At 39.3% G+C, this 20891-nt stretch overlaps 1 protein-coding gene across 11 annotated transcripts in view; it reads right to left on the minus strand.

Moving 5' to 3' along the window:
• GRIP1 (glutamate receptor interacting protein 1) overlaps window positions 1–20891 on the minus strand; it is a 749322-nt gene that overhangs the window by 101528 nt on the left and 626903 nt on the right. For all 11 annotated transcript variants that reach the window (XM_066258209.1, XM_066258211.1, XM_066258212.1 and 8 more), the window contains 2 exons: window positions 9026–9173; window positions 6998–7167 (listed from right to left, as the gene is read on the minus strand). In XM_066258209.1, coding sequence (XP_066114306.1) covers window positions 6998–7167; window positions 9026–9173 — 318 coding nt within the window. The remainder of the gene's footprint in view (window positions 1–6997; window positions 7168–9025; window positions 9174–20891) is intronic.

The raw sequence follows: 20891 nt of genomic DNA on the forward strand, positions 1-20891 counted from the left end.
TGGCACACAATTAGTAACTGAAGATTTGCAAATCTTGGCTAGTTAGTAGCACTTGTTTTGAGAAAGAAAATATCACATGGGCTCATGATTCAAGTGGTTTACTGGCCACACATCCCAATTTACTGCTCTGACACTTTAATTACACTACGATCTATCAATTAGATTTGATTTTTCTCAACAATAAACTATTCTAATCATCTATCAATAGAAGAATCTTTTCTATATCCTAATGAGCAGAAGATGAAAGTCTCAATATATAATAACATTTTGTATTTCTGAAAGAAGGAATTCACATTTGAAAGTAATAATTCTTAAAATATTTCACATGTTCTCATTTCCTTAAGAAGCTATAAGACTTTAATCAAGTTTATTTTATCTTATTTAAAATGTGTATTGTGTTTCCATTCTAATTTCAGCATTGTTTATTTATTTATTTATTTATTTACAGAGACAGAGAGAGAGAGTCAGAGAGAGGGATAGATTAGGACAGACAGACAGGAATGGAGAGAGATGAGAAGCATCAATCATCAGTTTTTGTTGTGACACCTTAGTTGCTCATTGATTGCTTTCTCATATGTGCCTTGACCGTGGGGCTACAGCAGACCGAATAACCCCTTGCACAAGCCAGCAATCTTGGGTCCAAGCTGGTGAGCTTTGCTCATTGCACAAGCCAGCAATCTTGGGTCCAAGCTGGTGAGCTTTGCTCAAACCAGATGAGCCTGCGCTCAAGCTGGCAACCTCAGGGTTTCGAACCTGGGTCCTCCACATCCCAGTCCGACGCTCTATCCACTGTGCCATCGCCTGCTCAGGTCTAATTTCAGCATTGTTTAAATTTGATTTTCTACCTAGTGTTCTAAAGTATGGCCAGTATTATGTTTGTTACTATGTCTGATACAAAATTTTTCATTTAACAATCTTAAAGAGTTAAAAATAACATTTGAACTTATATCTCCTATTGTCATGATTCTAATGTTAGATGCCTTAGATGTGAATTATTTCACAGTATTCACTTATGCAAGGAGGTCAAATACTCTAAGTATTTAAAGGAGGTCAATTAGATAGGAGCTAGTTTTACAAACATCTGTGCTACCAGCCTCAGTGGTCACTTTGTAGGCTTTCTGGATGAGACAGGACACGGGACAAAAAAATTACTGTATGAACAGGTTACTGTGGGCTGAGGCCCACCTGGACTTCTATCCTGGGTCCAGCCTCTCCTCCTTATATAATCTTGGTCAGTTACTCAGCCAGCCTCTCTAAGCCTCAGTTTCCTCATATGTCAGATGGAGATCACGAAAGCATCTACCCCACCGAACTGAGAGGATTATGTATATAGGTGCTTAGCAAGGTACTGGTACACAGAATAGAAACAATTGAGCTATTATTATTATTATTATTATTATTATTTTTTTTTTTTTCATTTTTTTGAAGCTGGAAACAGGGAGAGACAGTCAGACAGACTCCTGCATGCGCCCGACCGGGATCCACCCGGCACGCCCACCATGGGGCGACGCTCTGCCCACCAGGGGGCGATGCTCTGCCCATCCTGGGTGTCGCCATGTTGCGACCAGAGCCACTCTAGCGCCTGAGGCAGAGGCCACAGAGCCATCCCCAGCGCCCAGGCCATCTTTGCTCCAATGGAGCCTTGGCTGCGGGAGGGGAAGAGAGAGACAGAGAGGAAAGCACGGTGGAGGGGTGGAGAAGCAAATGGGCGCTTCTCCTGTGTGCCCTGGCCGGGAATCGAACCCGGGTCCTCCGCACGGAGCTATTATTAATAATACTGATTCTGCCTACTTACTACCTACTTGCCAAAAAAGGCAATAGATGTATCTCTCATTCAACAAATTTCACATAATGAACACTTAAGTTTAGAGAATCTCTTAGAAATCTGCAGAATACTTTCATAGCCACCATAATTTTGTAGCACTACACCCTCTGGCCCTTTCCTTCTACTCCATTGCTCTTTCTAGTTTGGGGTCCATATCCCTCACCACTATTCTAGTTTTGAGCCACCATCTGCTTCATCTCCTAGAGATCACTGCCACACCTTCAGACTTGGCTACCTGACTCATCTCCTGCATACCTACCTTCTCGTATTCACAACACAGGGTGATCTTTTAAATATGTAAATTAGATTATGTCACTCCCATTTAAGCTACTTAAAAGAGATTCAAATGCAATCAGTACTGATCTTCCTGGCTTCATGCCCTATCACTCTCCTGTCATTGATTGTTTCTGCCACACTGGTCTTATATTTGTTCTTAACACAAGCAGGCTCCTTCCTGCCTCAGGGCATTTGCACTTGCTATTCTTTCTGCTTCTAACATTCTTCTCACGATTGTTTGCATGGGTGGCTCCTTTCATCACTGAGGATCAGCTCAGGAGCCATTTCCTCAGAGAAATGCTTGCTGACCTCCATGGCTGAAGTAGCTGCCTTCTCGCACACTGTTTTGTTACTATTTTATATTCTTCATAGCACTTATTACTGTTTGATATAGTTTCATTTACTTAATACATTTTCAGTATTTTGTCCTTTTATACTAGAAGTCCATGAGAATAGGAATCTACTTTGTGGCCTTGCTCCCTAGATGTAGCATAGCAACTTTGATAGTGCCTATTGCATAATGGCCGATGAATGAATGAATGGATGAGTGAATGAATGAATGAATGCAGGATGAACAGGAGTATCTGCGAGTGTCCACATCTGCACTGCAGCAGCATTTTCCGTGTGATAAGAGTGTTGCAAGGGAAGTCCCTAATGGATTCTCCTTCCCCATTCTTATTCTACCTTGGGTATCCAAAAAGATTTTTTTATAGCAATGTGCAGTCATTTCAGGGTCAGGCTAATCTATATCCACAGCTACTGTATTTCACTCTTTACAAAGAATTGTCTGTGTTTCAAATGAAGTAGAGTGAGTGGACTTCAGAATTCTAAACTGGATTTTGATTCAGTTCTCTACAGGGTGCTTTGAAAATAACTGGGAATTTTTTGAGACAATCAAGCCCAGTTAATAAATGGCAAGGAAGATAACATTGACCATGTATTGTGTGCCTAGCACTGTGCCAACTCTTGCAAGCAGGTTAAATGTAGACCATCACCTTTTCCTTGACTTTGAAGTATTACTGGGAAATAATGCTTCATGCATATGAAATAATTCAGAGATATATGATATAAAATAATGCACAAAATGGCATGTCATTGATAATGAATATAAAAAGTGTTCAAGAATACTGTAGACCAGAGAAGACAGCTACTGCCTATTTTGAATGTACACAGCAAATCTATTCTGTTTTATGGTGGTATACATGAAAGTCATATATTAGGTAAGTATTTTAGGAGTTTAAAAATAACATGTTACATTTTTGGCAGACTCTTTCATTTTGCAAAATACATTCATATGCATTTTCCCATTTAATGGTCCCAGTAATAACAGAAAACTTTTACTGAGTACTTGCTATATACCAGACACTGGGCTAATTGCTTTCTCATAGGTTATTTCAGATAGTGTTCTCAATATAACTATGAGGTAGGTGTTATTATAACACCCATTTTACAGAAGAAGAAACTGAGGTACAGGAAAGTTGGATAACTTGCCTAAGGTCTCAAATGCAAATAATTAAAGTCTAGAAGTCTGACTCTAGAGTTTGTTCCTTCAGCCACCACACTAGATTGTTTCTTTCCATGGGTGTCCCTAAGTCCTTTGTTACAGATAAATAAAAATTAAAATGCAATGCTTTTTCCATCATCTCATGGTGACATCATTGCTAAAGTCTTAAGAGGCATCTGGCATAGAGTTGTTTTCCTTTCTAATCATACCATGTGCCCAATCTGAATGTCTGAGGGTATAGGCAACAGCAACTCTGGTGGTTGTTTCTGCAGCTCACTGATGGACAGCTTCTTGGTACAGAATATATCAAATCTACTGAATCTGATTACATTTCCCTCCCCCAATGTTTCAGTTTCCTTCAATTATAATTATGTCACTCACTGGGACACTCACTGGGAACAATTTCTAACCTCACTGAAAACTCATTTTTGTTGGCTTATTTACCAGCAAAAGTCACAGTTAATCTCTGATTCCTAGTTGATGTGCTTAATTTTATATTTCATAAAAACACTGTGGTGAGCCTGACCAGGCAGAGGTGCAGTGGATAGAATGTTGGGCTGGGACACAGAAAACCTAGGTTCAAAACCCTGAAGTCACCGGCTTGTGCACAGGCTCATCCAGCTTGAGCATGGGCTTACCAACTTTAGTGCGGGGTCGCTGGCTTGAGCGTGGAATCATAGACATGACACCATGTTTGCTAGCCTGAGCCTAAAGGTCACTGGCTTGAAGCCCAAGGTCGCTGACTTGAGTCCTAGGTCACTGGCTTGAGCAAGGGGTCACTTGCTCTGCTATAGCCCCCCAGCCAAGGCACATATGAGAAAGCAATCAATGAACAACTAAGGAGATTAAAGAGCTGCAATGAAGAATTGATGCTTTTCATCTCTCTCCCTTCCTGTTTGTCCCTATCTGTCCCTCTCTCTGTCTCTCTCTCTGTCTCTGCCACAAATAAATAAATAAATAACACTGTGGTGAATGCTTTGTTGCTAAGCAAAATTTGGAAAATGTTGAACTCCCATCTACCTATCTGATGGAGACATGCTGTTCAGGCATCAGAGATCTTGAAAAAACAACCAGGCCCTGGCCGGTTGGCTCAGTGGTAGAGCGTTGACCCGATGTGTGGGCGTCCTGGGTTCATTTCTCAGTCAGAGCACACAGGAAAAGTGACCAACTGCTTCTGGACCCTTCTCCCTCTCCTTTCTCTCTCTCTTTCCCTCCCATAGCCATGGCTCAAATAAGCAAGTTAGACTTGGGCACTGAGGATGGCTCCATGGCCTTGCCTCAAGTGCTAAAATAGCTCAGTTGCTGAGCAACAGAGCATCCACCCCAGATGGGCAGAATATCAGCCCCAGATGGGGCTTGCTGGGTGGATCCTGGTCAGGGCTCATGCGGAAGTCTGTCTCTCCACCTCCTTGCCTCTCACTTGATTAAGAAAGAAAAAAGAAAGAAAAGAAAAGGAAAATATAACCAGAACCTTCTTGTGGAAAAAGTATAAAGCTATGTAAGACAACTCCACTAAATACACAAACAGAAGTTTGAAAATTATAAACACCATAATTTTTTTTTGTATTTTTTCCCTTCATAACTGTGATTTAATTATCCTTAGGAGCCAATATTTATTTCTTTTTGGAAATGCAAATATGATTTTAATGTAAAATATAGATAAGAACGGTGGTGAACAATTTTCAGCAAAAGTGGATGATATGGTCTGAAATGAGAATTATTTAAATTACCAGGTCCCTGAAAAATCATAAATGACATCACATTTTCCACAGTGAAGAAAAAGAATTTGTTCTTGGTCTCCACACATATAAATGTATAAATTCATTTTCCCCAATTGTCTTGACAAGTAAAAATATTTATAATTTCACGAGTAGGAAACTATTTGAACTATATATGATTTGCATACAGGGCAAATAAAAAGAGAAAAATGAGGTCGTTAAGGAAAATGACATTTGTAAAGAGTCTGGCAATCATTTGGTTCACTGACACTAGAATTTACCAAGCAAAATCTCACGCTGAAGAAGTACTATATAGTGTGCGTTCTGTCTACTACGCTCCAAGTCCAATGATGAACTTCCAATTAATTTAGAAGAAACATCCAGTTCTAGGAATTTCTCCTCTCAGCCAGCATGCATTCCCACAGACGGCGCCCTCCTGAAGCGCCTTATCATTTCTATTCCGCTGAAGCAGAATTTCTTTTCTATGATGCTTATGCTGCATCATTTCTCTGCTCCAATGTGTAAAATTAAAATCTGATAAAGGTAATGCTGTTCTAGAGATTTTCATTAGTTCCAAGGCTGTCTAAGCTCTATTTAATTAAAAAAGGTTGCATCCCGCTGACTCATTCAGTATGAAAATTATCTGGTCTCTCTTTTTTTTCACCCCCAAACTGGAAAAGTGCAATATGTTTTAGAAGGTGGGAGACACGCAATGCAAATGACCTCCACATAAGCAAAATTATAGTTCTACGGAAAACTGCTCTCTATCTCTAAACAAACAGAAATGTGCTCCTCACATCTAGGGCACCTTTCAGACCCTAGTGAGGCAAGGAGTTGATTTCAAAGAATAAAAAGGAGGGTACTTGGTTTAAGGAAAAGAGAGGAGTGGAACAAAAGCTCAAATGTTGAGTCTTTCTACATTTGATTTGGGGCTCACAGTGATTTTTCTTGCAGCAGATTTTGTCTAAAGATGCCCAGGTGGATGGTATATATAGAACGGGCAAGAGTAGGCTTACAGTTGTTCATGTAGAAAATAATACAATAACTAATAAGTAATAATACAAGAATAGACTCAATTTGCCTCAGCAAACGTGTCTGTGTCCTTCAGGATGGAATAGCAATGTAGATTCCCCAGCTGACTAAATGTAGGTAAATATTATGACTCAGGAAAGATTGTTCTCCATGCTAAGAAATACACCCCTTTGGCGAACAAAGTACGGAGAAAGCCAACTTTTCATAAACTATTCTCCTTCCAAATGTATGAAGGGTCTCCTATTAATATCCACTTTATGACTACTAAAAAAAATGATAGCTTTTTTGTCCTTCAAATAGAGTGGAAAATCAATTTAAGAGGATGGCAAATTAGTTCCCTTTTCTCCACATTCAATTTGCACCAAAGGGTTCATATGATACATATCAAATATCAGTAGCCTGAAAACTTTTCCAAAACATTTTCAAACAGTGTTTCTTTCCTCAGTTTGGGGGTTTCAAATAAATGACATGTGGCTTGGGAAAAGAGATTTGGGAGGATAAAGATAAGCAAACTAAGATAACCCGAGGGTTTGAACAGAAATGGTCATGGCAGAATGAAACTCAGTAGCTTGCTAACTGTGCTGGAAGAAGCCACGATTGCATGGAGAAGATACAGAGATTCATCCAGGCAGATCCTCTCACCATGGTCAGGTCCCTTCAGCGCCAGGCGGGTCTGATGGTGGGGAAGGATCTCCAGCTTGACCTGGTCGGTGGTGTTGGCTAGGAACTGGGTTGCCTCCGCCAGCGTGCAGTACTCCATGCTGGTGCCGTCGATGGACAGGATGTGATCGCCCACGTGCAGTGCGCCACACCTATCGGATGGGGAGAGAGTCTCAGTGCGCTTCCTCTTTGGAATATGACTTTTATGTCCTTCAGAATTAAAATTTTACAGTTTCTATTTACTCAAAAAGTTTTTTAAAAAAGGAAAAGTTTGAGTGTTATAAGAAACACCATCTGTCAACTGTCAAGTACCTAGGAATAGGAATGTAAATAAAGCTTTGTAGAAAATACAGAAAAACTCAAGAAAATGTTTTTCTCATGTCCTTTGAAAACAAACAATTATTTGGGGGTAACACGCAAGTGCTGAAAGTTGAGGGGAAGTGAGTAGGATGGGAGGGAGGGACAGGAAAAATGTTTCCCGTTGACTTTTTTTGTGTGTGTGAATTTTCCTCCTCGGTTTGTATGTTTATAAATATGAATTGGTAAATGTGCAGAATGTTGAGATGTGGCTCGAGTTGGAATAGGGTCACTTACAACTACTAAGTGTGTGAAGGGGAAGAGCTGGGGACGGGAGGGTGGGGAGATCAGCTAATGCATCCTTAGACTCCTTCACACAGCTCCCAGATCACCAGTTGCTAATTATTGTGTTTGATTGTGTTATTCTGGAGTTAAACACTTATTAATACAAAAGCTCTGAAAGACGAAATTATGCCGGAAGTAATAAAACGAGGCCTGCGTGGTGAAAGAAGGGGAAAGCGGGGGTGGGCGGGGTTAGTGGCAACATTTTGCAGAACTCAAGAGACTGGCTACCGGCTGGGTGAGGAAAGCAAACAGAGCCGTCAGCATCCGGACATACCAGTCAAGTGGACAGCACCTTGCACTGGTTACCCCCTGCGGAGTAGGAGAAAACAGGAGAAGAAAATTGAAGCACCTGCACCACCACGCTGCAGAACACTCCTGGATCAATGGCTGTCATTGGTTAGAGGAATGAATGTAGGGTAAGACCACAGGGGAGCTGCAGAGTGACCATGATGGGGGTTGCTGCAGGTAACTGCATCAGCAAACGGTTCCCAGGCAGGGCACATGGGGAAGGGGGCTGACCACACTCAGGTAGACTGGGCATCTGAGGATATCTAAAAATTTCCATGGTGAGAGAGAATAGTCTCCTTCTCAAGGTAAAAAGCATCGCAGGTCATCCCTTCCATCTAAAAATGTGATCCCTTGTGGACACACTTGGAGAGCTTCAGCCATGGGAAGTGGGAATTGGTTTCTTACCGGGGACTGTAAAATAATTTACTAGGTAGTAAAGTCATCTTTTTTATACCTTGTCTAACTTGTATGTCTAAACTCTGAGTTGGGAAAACGAGTTTAGGATTACCGTTTTAGGAATGAGTGATGTTTTCAGGGACCCTTGAAGATTGATTGTCAAACCCTAGGATTAACATACCAAGACAGTAGGACTTTTCTTTAAAGATTGTGCCACTTAAAACATTGTGTTATGTATTTCAAAAGAGGAATACGATTTTATGGTGGCAGGATTTAATTGTTAACAATTTAGAAAAAGTCATGGTTTCTCTGCATGGAGCATAATAAAGTTCTGCTTAGCTACCCCACACCCTAGGACACAGTAGAAAAACTTGCTCAGTTGCTTGACATTTTCTTTTTCCATTTTTAAAGGCCACACCAAGCATTTGGGTGAGATGAATTTGTAAATCCATGTAATGCATCATGAGATGGTTAATAACGTAGGCACATTTTTAAGCCCTAGAAGAGTAATTTGTTTTCTAATTGAAAGTTGTACAAATTGGCCAGAGAGCTGTATTTTATTGTGTGTGTATGTGTATGTATGCATATGTGTGTATGTGTGTTACATGTATGTATATATATCTATGTATGTGTGTTTTAATACACATGCAGTTTTGAAGAGTTGGCACTTCCTACAACACTCACCTGTCTGCAATACTTGCAGATTTGATTTTGTCTATGACAATGACCTGCTTGTTACAGCACATCGAGGTAGTAAGGGCAACCCCAAGGCTGGCACCAGGAGTTTTGGCAACTTCAACTAGTAATGGCCCGGATGCTGTTGCCACAGAATCTGTGGAAAAAAAGAACAATTTCAGGAAACAGAACAAAATAAAATAAATAAACAAACAGACACACACAAGAAATGGAGAATGTTCAGTCTGACGTTGGTCTATTGATTTTATCATTGAAACTTAGATTTTCCTCCAAAAAACATCACTGCAGCTAGTCGTAACTTCTTAGAACATCCCTTAGGACACCTGTCCTATCCAGCTTGTACTCAGTAATATGTGCACAGGTTTATCTCTTCAATTAAAATTTAAGATTAACGTCAGCTAAGATAAGGTTTGTGTGTCTATGCCCTTTCTATATATATATCACTTGGTACATATAGTGCCTGGCACATAGGAGGTCTCTCAATAAATATTTTAAAATTAATTAATTCAATAAACATCTTACCACCTACTATGAATGGATGGATAGTTAGGAGAAAAGAAGGAAGGTAGAGAGGGAAAGAGAGAGGGAAGGAGGGAGAATGGATGAAAGGATGAATGGATGAGTGGATACATGGATGATGTCTCTAATTAGCCACACAGTAGCAATATATACACTGAGTTGAATTTGTAAATGCATTGGGTCTTTCCTTATTCTGGATTGATCTGGGGTCACCTCTCCCCGAGGGATGCTTTAATTTTGCTTTGGAATAATATTCTTCATTCCTTCAGCTCCTACTAACCCTTGGGGACTCAATGTAAACATCAGTTTTTCCAGGAAGCCTCTCCTGATTCATGTTTGGTGAGGTGCTTTTCCCTGTGTGCCCACAGCCTGCTATATTCCTGCTGGTTCATGTGGCCAGTGTGGGTCAAATGCCTCTGTCCTTTGCCAGACTGTAGGCTTGCTGTGAAGGCAGAGACTATATCTTGTCGATCACAGCATCCTCAGTGCCTGCGATAATGATGGGTACATAGGAGGTGTGCAATAAATAGTTGTCAAATGAACATATGCACAAATGAGAAAATTCATGAAATTACTTAAAGCTCAGAAGAGGCAGGGGTCATACAGGAAAGAGCCCTGGACACAAAGTAAAAACATTTGCATTTAATTCTTCTTTTCACAATATTTTGGTCATGATACTTTCGACAAGTTACTGAAATCTTCCAAGTCTGCTTGCTTACCTATAAAATGGTATCTTTTCTTCAGTGTTTATTACAATGAAATCAATGTGTGGTTAAACATTTTTCAATTTGCCAAGTGCTAAATAGAACATTATTATTATTGATATGTTATGAGTCATCTCATTTTTCAAGACTGTATATTACTCTGTAAATTTTTCTGATTTTCTGTGTCTCCAGTGTTTGAGACTTCATTAATACAATGTTGTCTTTCTGTAAGAACATCTTTGTCACCAAGGCACCGCTCAGGTATAGTGAACTAGGAAATCTGCACTTTTACTGCAGAAGTTCCGGCAGGATGCACTGACGTGTGAGGCTGAGCATTCTGTGGGAGAGCCATTCTCAGTTTGCGATGAAATAATGTATTTCTAAAATCAGGTAAAGACAGAATATTCACAACAGCAACATTCATATTCAGTGCTAAGGATTCTTGCATGTGTTATGTTTCTTAAATGACTGATGATATTGAAATAATTTAGTCCTAAAAACAGCTGAGAGACCATTAGTGCCTGCATCTCTTCCTGTCAACTCCAGAGCAGTCTCATTACTAACAGCTGGGAGAAGCCAGAGGTCTTGGACAAAAAGGCCTCTCTGGTTCTGCAGTTTCATGGCTATAATTTTCCCATTATATCATGATGAACTCTCAGACTTTGTTCCCAACCTAACTCTACAGTGGCTGCTACTCTCTGGTCTTGTTCACCCTGCTGTGTTAAGTTGCCTCCCTAGGGTCTATAGTGAGTGGTCCCTGGGGCTCCATGCAACAGTGGTTTGCTCCCATCTGCCTTAATTGGGACCCCCTAGAAGGAATTCTGGTCAGTCCCTGCTTGTCATCCTTCCATCGTGAGGGTAGTCGGTTCTACCTACCTCTCAGCTCTAATAGTCAAAGGTCTTCTGCTAACCCAGGTGCGCACGATCTGACTCCAGCTCCCCCCACCCCACCCACCCAGAAATTTGACTTCCTCTTCTCTGAGCATACTCCCTAACAACCTCTCTTTCTGTTCAGGTCAAACCTCACATGAGCTCTGCCCTATCAAGGTGTTTTCTACATTATCTTTCTAGAACTTTAGAAGGACTAGTTTTCCAAATGATTTCCCATAGACTTGTTGAATTTTAATAGATTTGTGAGGTGACAATCACATATGTTCTTCCATCTGGTTTACTCATATCTGAAGATAAAATTATTTGACTTAACAGATGAAAGTAATAAGGTTTCTCTGTTATTTATTAATTTCTTTTTTTTCTTAGTGTGAGAAAGAGACAGTGAGAGAGAGACAGACAGTAAGGGAGAGAGAGGAGAAGCGTCAACTTGTAGCATCTTAGTTATTCATTGATTGCTTTTTCATATGTGCCTTGATTGGGGGAGCTTTAGCCAAGTCATTGACCCCTTGCTAGAGCCAGTGACCCCTTGCTAAAGCCAGTGACCTTGGGCTTAAGCCAGAGACCATGGGGTCATGTCTATGATCCCAGGCTCAAGCTGGTGACTCTGCTGCATTCAAGCACAATGAGCCCATGCTCAAGCCAGCAACCTCAGGGTTTTAAATCTGGGTCATCAGTGTCCCAGGTCAATGCTCTATCCACTGCGTCAACACCTGGTCAGGCTATTAACTTAATTTCTTACAAATGACAGAAACTAATAGTCATTCTTTGATATCCTATCTTCCCTTTTTTCTTCAGTAATAAGCTCCCTAACTTTTGGCTGAGCAAATGGCTGCTCAACTAAGGATAGCGTTTCCTAGACTTATTTGCAGTGAGGTTCAGCCTTATGACTAAGTTCCAGCCGAGGAAAAGTGAGTGGAAGTGAGATGGACCCCTTCTGGGTGTGCTCTTAAAAAGAACGGCTATGACCTGCTCTACCTCATTCCCCTCTCTGCTGTTGCAATGTGTGCCCATGACTGGTGACCCACCTACCATGCAGACAAGGGCATGGAGCCACCACACGAAGTAAGCATAGGTTCCCAAAAACAAATCTCCAGAGATTTCTTAATCTCCCAAGAAATAAACAGAGATCCTGCACCTTAGAACCAGGAAGAGGTGTGAATGCTCTGGGTGCCTGGGTGAAGACACTGTCTGGCCCTAGGAGAATCTGCCAGACTGACTTAACTATAGAGGAAAGCATGAAGATTGACAGCTAAGAACCACAGAGAAGATGATGCTTATTTAAGTCCTAGCAAGAAACAGATGGTACATTCAAATTAGGATCATTTGAGGAGAGTATAAATATGAACCATTTAGAAAGGTGTAATAAGGTTATAAAGAAACCAGAAGGGATAATATAATAAATACTCCAGGGCCAGAAGCAACAGGGCACCATGCCCCACAAGGCCTAATGAGGCAAAGGGTAGAGCTATTTAGTGGAACCAAGATTCAGAAAGAACTGTGTGGAATGGGCTACCTGATGGAGCTGGGACCTTCAGTCAAAGGATGCAGCCAGCCCAGCAAATCCATAGGGAGAAGCCAGGGAATAGCATTCTATGTCCTTGTTCTCCCTCCCTCTGATCTCCTGCTATGATTCTCTATTAGCTAGACCCAGAAGGAGCCAAAGGCATGAGAGCCCATCATGCAGGCCAACAGGGCATGGACAGAGCAGCATGGAGAAGAGTGGTGAGGGGCACTTGGGTTGAAAAGCATATCCTTATTTGTATATGTGTCCACTCAACCTCTTTCCGTACACATCTGGGAGCTGCTTGCTTTAAATAAAACATGGAATATAAGGAAATAATAAGGAAGAAAAAGTGACTACAAACAGACAATGACAGAAATGACTCTGAATGATAGGTAAATCCAGAGACAGAAAGTAGATTAGAAATTGCCAGGGGTTTGGCACAGAGTAACAGGTTAAGTTTTGAAACTAGATAGAGGTGATGTTTGCACAACTTTGTGAATATACAAAATACTACTGAACTGTACACTTTAAAATGGTAAATTATGTGTTATGTGAATTTTGCTTCAATTAAAAAAATATGTGGCTCTGAACTTCTGGAAACCAGGACAATAAAGGAAACATGGTCAAATATGCAGTTGTCACTGCTAGAAAGGAGAAGAAATCCATCCCTACAATGGAAATAAAGGTTCTTCAAGCAGAGAGCACTAAAAGATATCTCTCCCCTGTGTTTTGTGAACAGTAAATGTTGCTAAATGATAAATGGGTTATGTCCTCAACACATTTTATAATAGGATGTTGAGGTGGTTTTCAACAGCTATTCCTTTATCAAGGTTGAAGCATAAGATTAAAAAGCAAATCAATGATGATATCTCCATAATGGGACAAGCTAATGTGATGGTCAACTTGATCTAAAGACAGATCATAGGGTGGACAGACTGGAGGTCTCTCTGGGGATCCTTCATAGGTATCAATATTTTCCTTCACTAAGGTTTCCAACAGAAGCTGGGTATTATACAATTTAAGAAGGTCCTCTGTGATGAGTCCCTAGTATTCTGGCATTTTGTACACATGACTGAGACCAAATACAAAAGCTTTGGACACCAGGTAAATCAGTGGCAGGACTGATATACTCTCAGGAGGCTGGAGAAGCCTCCCACATTCTTGGAATAATAATAGAAGATCACCCACCTCACATTCCCACAAAACAGAGCTTTTTTTTTTTTTTTTTTTTTTTTTTATAATTTTATTTTTTTAATGGGGTGACATCAATAAATCAGGATACATATATTCAAAGATAACAAGTCCAGGTTATCTTGTCGTTCAATTATGTTGCATACCCACCACCCAAAGTCAGATTATCCTCTGTCACCTTCTATCTTGTTTTCTTTGTGCCCCTCCCACCCCCTATCCCTCTCCCATTCCCCCCTCCCCCCCGTAACCACCACACTCTTATCAATGTCTCTTAGTTTCACTATTATGTCCCACCTACGTATGGAATAATACAGTTCCTGTTTTTTTCTGATTTACTTATTTCGCTTCGTATCATGTTATCAAGATCCCACCATTTTGCTGTAAATGTTCCGAAGTCATCATTTCTTATGGCTGAGTAGTATTCCATAGTGTATATGTGCCACATCTTCTTTATCCAGTCATCTATTGATGGGCTTTTTGGTTGTTTCCATGTCCTGGCCACTGTGAACAATGCTGCAATAAACATGGGGCTGCATGTGTCTTTACATATCAATGTTTCTGAGTTTTGGGGATATATACCCAGTAGAGGGATTGCTGGGTCATAAGGTAGTTCTATTTTCAGTTTTTTGAGGAACCACCATACTTTCTTCCATAATGGTTGTACTACTTTACATTCCCACCAACAGTGTATGAGGGTTCCTTTTTCTCCACAGCCTCTCCAACATTTGCTATTACCTGACTTGCTAATAACAGCTAATCGAACAGGTGTGAGGTGGTATCTCATTGCCGTTTTGATTTGCATTTCTCTAATAGCTAAAGAAGATGAGCATCTTTTCATATATCTATTGGCCATTTGTATTTCTTCCTGGGAGAAGTGTCTATTCATATCCTCTTCCCATTTTTTTATTGGATTGTTTGTTTGTTTGTTGTTGAGTTTTATGAGTTCTTTGTATATTTTGGATATTAGGCCCTTATCTGAGCTGTTGTTTGAAAATATCATTTCCCATTTAGTTGGCTTTCTGTTTATTTTGTTATCAGTTTCCCTTGCTGAGCAAAAACTTCTTAGTCTGATGTAGTCCCATTCATTAATTTTTGCCTTCACTTCTCTTGCCATTGGAGTCAAATTCATAAAATGCTCTTTAAAACCCAGGTCCATGAGTTGAGTACCTATGTCTTCTTCTATGTACTTAATTGTTTCAGGTCTTATGTTTAGATCTTTGATCCATTTTGAGTTAATTTTTGTACAGGGGGAGAGACTGTAGTCCAGTTTCATTCTTTTGCATGTGGCTTTCCAGTTTTCCCAGCACCATTTATTGAAGAGGCTTTCTTTTCTCCATTGTGTGTTGTTGGCCCCTTTATCAAAAATTATTTGACTATATATATGTGGTTTTATTTCTGGACTTTCTATTCTGTTCCATTGGTCTGAGTGTCTATTTTTCTGCCAATACCATGCTGTTTTGATTGTCGTGGCCCTATAATAGAGTTTGAAGTCAGGTATTGTTATGCCCCCAGCTTCATTCTTTTTCTTTAGGATTGCTTTGGCTATTCGGGGTTTTTTATAGTTCCATATAAATCTGATAATTTTTTGCTCTATTTCTTTAAAAAATGTCATTGGAATTTTGATGGGAATTGCATTAAATTTGTATATTGCTTTGGGTAATATAGCCATCTTGATTATATTTATTCTTCCTAGCCAAGAACAAGGTATATTCTTCCATCTCATTATATCTTTTTTGATTTCCCTTAACAATGGTTTATAGTTTTCATTATATAAGTCCTTTACATTCTTTGTTATGTTTATTCCTAAGTATTTTATTTTTTTTGTTGCAATCGTGAAGGGGATTATTCTTTTGAGTTCCTTCTCAGTTGTTTCATTGTTGGCATATAGAAAGGCTATTGACTTCTGTATGTTAATTTTGTATCCTGCGACCTTACTGTATTGGCTTATTGTTTCTAGTAGTCTTTTTGTGGATTCTTTGGGGTTTTCGATGTATAGGATCATATCATCTGCAAAAAGTGATACCTTTACTTCTTCTTTTCCGATATGGATGCCTTTTATTTCTTTGTCTTGTCTGATTGCTCTGGCTAGAACCTCTAGTACCACATTAAATAAGAGTGGAGAGAGTGGACAACCCTGTCTTGTTCCTGATTTAAGGGGGAAAGCCTTCAGTTTAGTGCCATTTAATATGATGTTAGCTGATGGTTTATCATATATGGCCTTTATCATGTTGAGATATTTTCCTTCTATACCCATTTTGTTGAGAGTCTTAAACATAAAATTGTGTTGTATTTTATCGAAAGCCTTTTCTGTGTCTATTGATAAGATCATGTGGTTTTTGTTCTTTGTTTTGTGATATGGTGTATTACATTAACCGTTTTACGTATGTTGAACCAGGCCCTGACGGCTATACCAGCGAATTTTATCAAACATTCAAAGAAGACTTGGTTCCTATTCTACTCAAAGTCTTCCAAAAAATTGAAGAAGAAGCAATACTTCCAAACACATTTTATGAGGCCAACATAACCCTCATACCAAAACCAGGCAAGGATGGCACAAAAAAAGAAAACTACAGACCAATATCTCTAATGAATACAGATGCTAAAATACTAAACAAAATACTAGCAAATCGAATACAACAACATATTAAAAAAATAATACATCATGATCAAGTGGGATTCATCCCAGAATCTCAAGGATGGTTCAAAACAGAGCTTTCTAAGTCTGCAGACTAAGTCATCATCCCTACAACAACATGAATTTAAAATATACCTTTACTGAGTACTAATTATAAAACAGGAACATCAGAAAGTGCTGGGGACTTACAGATGAAAATATATCATCCCTTCCTTCTAATAGTAACCCCCATCTCTTTCAGAGAAGGTGGGGGAGCAGGACAGACACCTGGGTTTCATGATGAAACTTAACTCTGTTGAACCGCATAAATTTTTTAGTTATTTTTTTAAATTGCAGGACACAAAAGTTTTCAATTCTCCTCTCCTTGCTCCCCCAACACGATGAAATCTTTACTCTAGCAGGGTCAACGTACTGATTAAAAATGCTGGGTCATCTAATAGGATGAGATTTCCAGGTTTCTAGGAAAATTACTCAAGCATGGCAAATGATGCACAGACGGCAGTCGAAGCTCCCAGCCTATAAGGACTGCCCACGGAAGGGCCATTATTATTACCAAATATCCACAGTGCATGACGAGGGAATGGCAGTGCCAGTGAGACCTGCGGGGTCTGAGCAGGCTGGGTGTGGTGAGCTGGGATGGTGGGGATGAGTGTATTAGATGAGATCGAATTTGATCTGAATGTCTCTCAGCTGCCTTTATTTTAATGGGCTCTAGGAAAATAACAACACTTTTTTAGCAAGTCCTGCTTTATAGTATTACCCATGTGGCAGTTACTCTCTGCATCACAGACGGGCATCTACAAATGTGAACGTTTAATTGATCATTAGCCTTTTTTGGCAATTGCTTTCCATAATAAATGTTTGCCCACAACATCAAGAAGCTCAGCCTGCCTTGTGGTATTAAGCCTATTTCCCTAGCTGCACCCAATTTCATTCTCAGAGGGCCTTACAAAAAGTAGAAGTCCAAAATAAATCCCTGGCTTTATTGTAAGATGTCTAGCAAGATGCATAGGAAAAGAAAAATCAAGAAGACAGGGTGGCTGGATGGGGCACTCTTGTTTAAGAAAGTGCAAGAGAAATAAATGGAGTGTGTCAAAACAAGAAAAATAAACAAGAAAAATCAGGAAGAAATAATCAAGAACCCATCCCCTGACAGAAGATTAGTTTATCCTGCTGAAGTGAAGCATGGTTGAGAAAAATGGATCATGCAGATATAAATTATTCATGGTTAAAGATGCCTTAGTCATTAAGATATTTGCACCACGACTGAAGCCTTGCATGCTGTGTTGATTTATAGGCTACATAATTACAGAAGATAGGCTGATGACTGTTTGCATGGGAAGCACACTGGATTTTTTATTTGGTTAATCAGTTTTCCCACTCTGAGCACTGCATTTCAATCAGGGTACAAAGCTTGATTAGAAACTCCCAGGGGGTGGCAGAAAACTGTGTGTGGTCATATTATTAGCTTTGCCTGCCTTATATTCCTTCAAATGAAAAGTATCTTTGAGGGGCTTTTCAGCTTGCCCATTAGGTAAAAGTATTTTTATTAGTGACAGTCTATTTATACAATGCTACTCATAATTTCAACCCTTTTCAGATGAGCTAACCTTTAATAAAAAATTTTAACTTTAAAAAAATTGCCCATTTACTTTTGTCTACTGAAATATACTGCTTAGGAAATATTCTGATACAACAAAACGTATACCTTCCATGTTCAAGTGAGCTTCTTCTTAAATCTGAAGTTTTTTTCTGGGGCGATAAGGAGATAAATCGAACAGTTACTGTATTGTAAGAACAGTCCAAAGCAAGTGAAGCTCAAGTGAGCTTTATCTTAAGTCTTTTTTCTTGGGGAATTACTGGAGACAGCTTGGATAGTTACTGCATTGTAAGAAGAGTCCTAAGCAAATGACTCTCAATACAGCTAGTGCTCGACTTATGACCATGATTGGTTCCGACAGACTGGTCGTAAGTTGAATAGGATGTACAATTCTGTGAAATGATGTTATAAAAATCTTTAAGTCATATTTTATCATAATTTTCTTTCGTTATTGTTATATATCATAATTTTCTTTGTTCATTTTATGCCATTTGTATCATCTCTACTCTATTTTGTTTATTATTACATTCGTCAGGTTTAAGTCAAACACTGCATTACTAGTACAACTGGTTTAATATTTGCAAAGACAATTTCCTCTTGGTAGACATCTTGGGAGGGGTTTGATGAAAAATATCCAAGACACAAAACATAAATTGCTGTACCGAGTCTGGGATAACAGTTGAAATGGTGCACACGGAAATGGTAGTGCTGCTGGAAGCTGGTCCGCACTGTCGTACGCCCAGCTGGGCAACGCTTGGCTGCCAGACGCGGAGCAGTCGTGGCTAGCGATTGTGGTCGTAAAGTCGAATGGTGGTAAGTTGCATAGGTCATAAGTCGATCAATATTTGTAATATGTCCCATGTCAACTTGAGTTTGGATAAAGCATGACTGGTGACTAACTTTCATTCTTTGCAGCAGGTTCATGCTAGTCATTTTATTAACTTTGAAATATCTTCAGTTCTCCTCCCCCTCATTTTACATAACTTTTTTTTTTGTAGCCTGCTTATAGTGTTTAAAATTTTTTATTGAAGTAAAAGAAATACGTAAATACAGAGAAATACATCAATCATAAGTTTTCAGATGATAAAGTTTCATAAACAGACTACATCTGTGTAACCACACCCTAATCTATAAATAAACATTACCAGCATCAAAGAGTTCCCCCACCATATACTCCTTTAAATCACTCCCCTGTCCTATAGGTAACCACTATCTTGACTTCTAACAGCGTAAGTTAGTATTGTTTACTCATATCCTTTAAAGAAAATAGAATCAGTTTATGCTCTTCTGTATTTGGCTTCTTTTGCTCAACATTACGTGATATTCAGGCATATGATTGGGGTAGTTTTAGACCATTCATTCTCATTGCTATATAATATTCACCATTGGGTAAATGTGCCATCCTTTATCCATTCTACTATTCAGGTGTTTTCCGGTTTCTAGTTTATACAAGTACTATTTCTATGAGCATTTTAGGTTATCCTTTGGTGAACACAGGTGTGCATTTCTGTAGGAGTCATGACCAGGAGTGGCATTGTTGGGTTGTAGGGTATGAATGTGTTCAGCTTAACTAATACTGTCAAAGAGTTTCCCAAAAGAGTTGTATGAACTCACAGCAGAAAATGAGAGTTCCAGTTGCTCTGCATGTTTGTCACCTCTTCCAGTCTTTTCTATTTGTAGCATTCAGGCAGGTATATAGCTGTATTACACTGTGGTTTCAATTTGCATTTCCCTGATGACTAGGTGTTGAGCATCTTTCATGGCTTATCAGCCATTTAGATTTCTTTTATAAGGTATCTGTTCAAGTCTTTGCTCCCATCCCCAACTTTCTATTAGGTTATCTGGCTTATTGAGTTGTGGCAATTAACATGTTTTTTATATGAGTCCTTTATTATATATGGTTTGCAAATATATTTTCAAGCCCCTGTGTGGCTTACCATTTCAGAGTCTTAATGCTATCTTTTGATAAGGAGAAGTTGTTAGTAATATTTTTAAGGTTAGTAGTTTACGTGTTCTGTTTGAGAACTCTTTGCTTACTAAAAAATGATGATGATGTTCTATGCTTTTGCAACAGGCCTTATTATATAATTTTCACATTTATATCAGCAGTCCTTCTGAATTGATTTCTATGTGTGGTGTGGGATAGTGTCACAACAGATTTTATCTACATGGATGTAAGTGACCCATCATCATTTATTGAAAAGACCATTCTTTCCTCATTCCATTTTATTATCACCTGTCATAAATTAGATGACTATATGTATATAGTTCTGTTTCTGGACACTCTATTCTGTTCTATTGGCCCATCTGTCTGTTGTTCTTATGACAATACCACACTGTCTTAATCACTTCAACTTTTTAATAGATCTTGACATCTGGTGGTGTAAGTTCTCTGGTTTTGTTGTTATTCAAGATTGCCTTGGCTTTTCTTGGCTCTTGCAGAGTAATGTTTTACTGTGTATCTAGAACCCAGTAACTATTAAATAACTGAAGAAGTTTAGGGTCCTGCCTGACTGTTAAGAATAACAATATATAAAATAATTGTGTTAGGATTTACATGGTAGGTTTCAAGTTTTAAATTTTGTTAGGCTGATATAGTTTTTATAGATATTTAAACATGTTTTGTAGAATAGTAATAAAAGTCTTCTGGCCTAGCATATGAAAATCCTGGGTTTGAGTCCCTGTCAGAGTACACAGGAGAAGCAACTGTCTGCTTCTCTACTCTTCCTTCTTTTCTCTCCCTCTCCTCTCTCTCTTCCCCTCCCATGACCATGGCTCAAATGGTTTGAGCAAGTTGGCCCTGGGTGCTG

This window comes from Saccopteryx bilineata, chromosome 2, assembly GCF_036850765.1.
Source record: "Saccopteryx bilineata isolate mSacBil1 chromosome 2, mSacBil1_pri_phased_curated, whole genome shotgun sequence".
In the NCBI taxonomy this organism is placed as follows: domain Eukaryota; kingdom Metazoa; phylum Chordata; class Mammalia; order Chiroptera; family Emballonuridae; genus Saccopteryx; species Saccopteryx bilineata.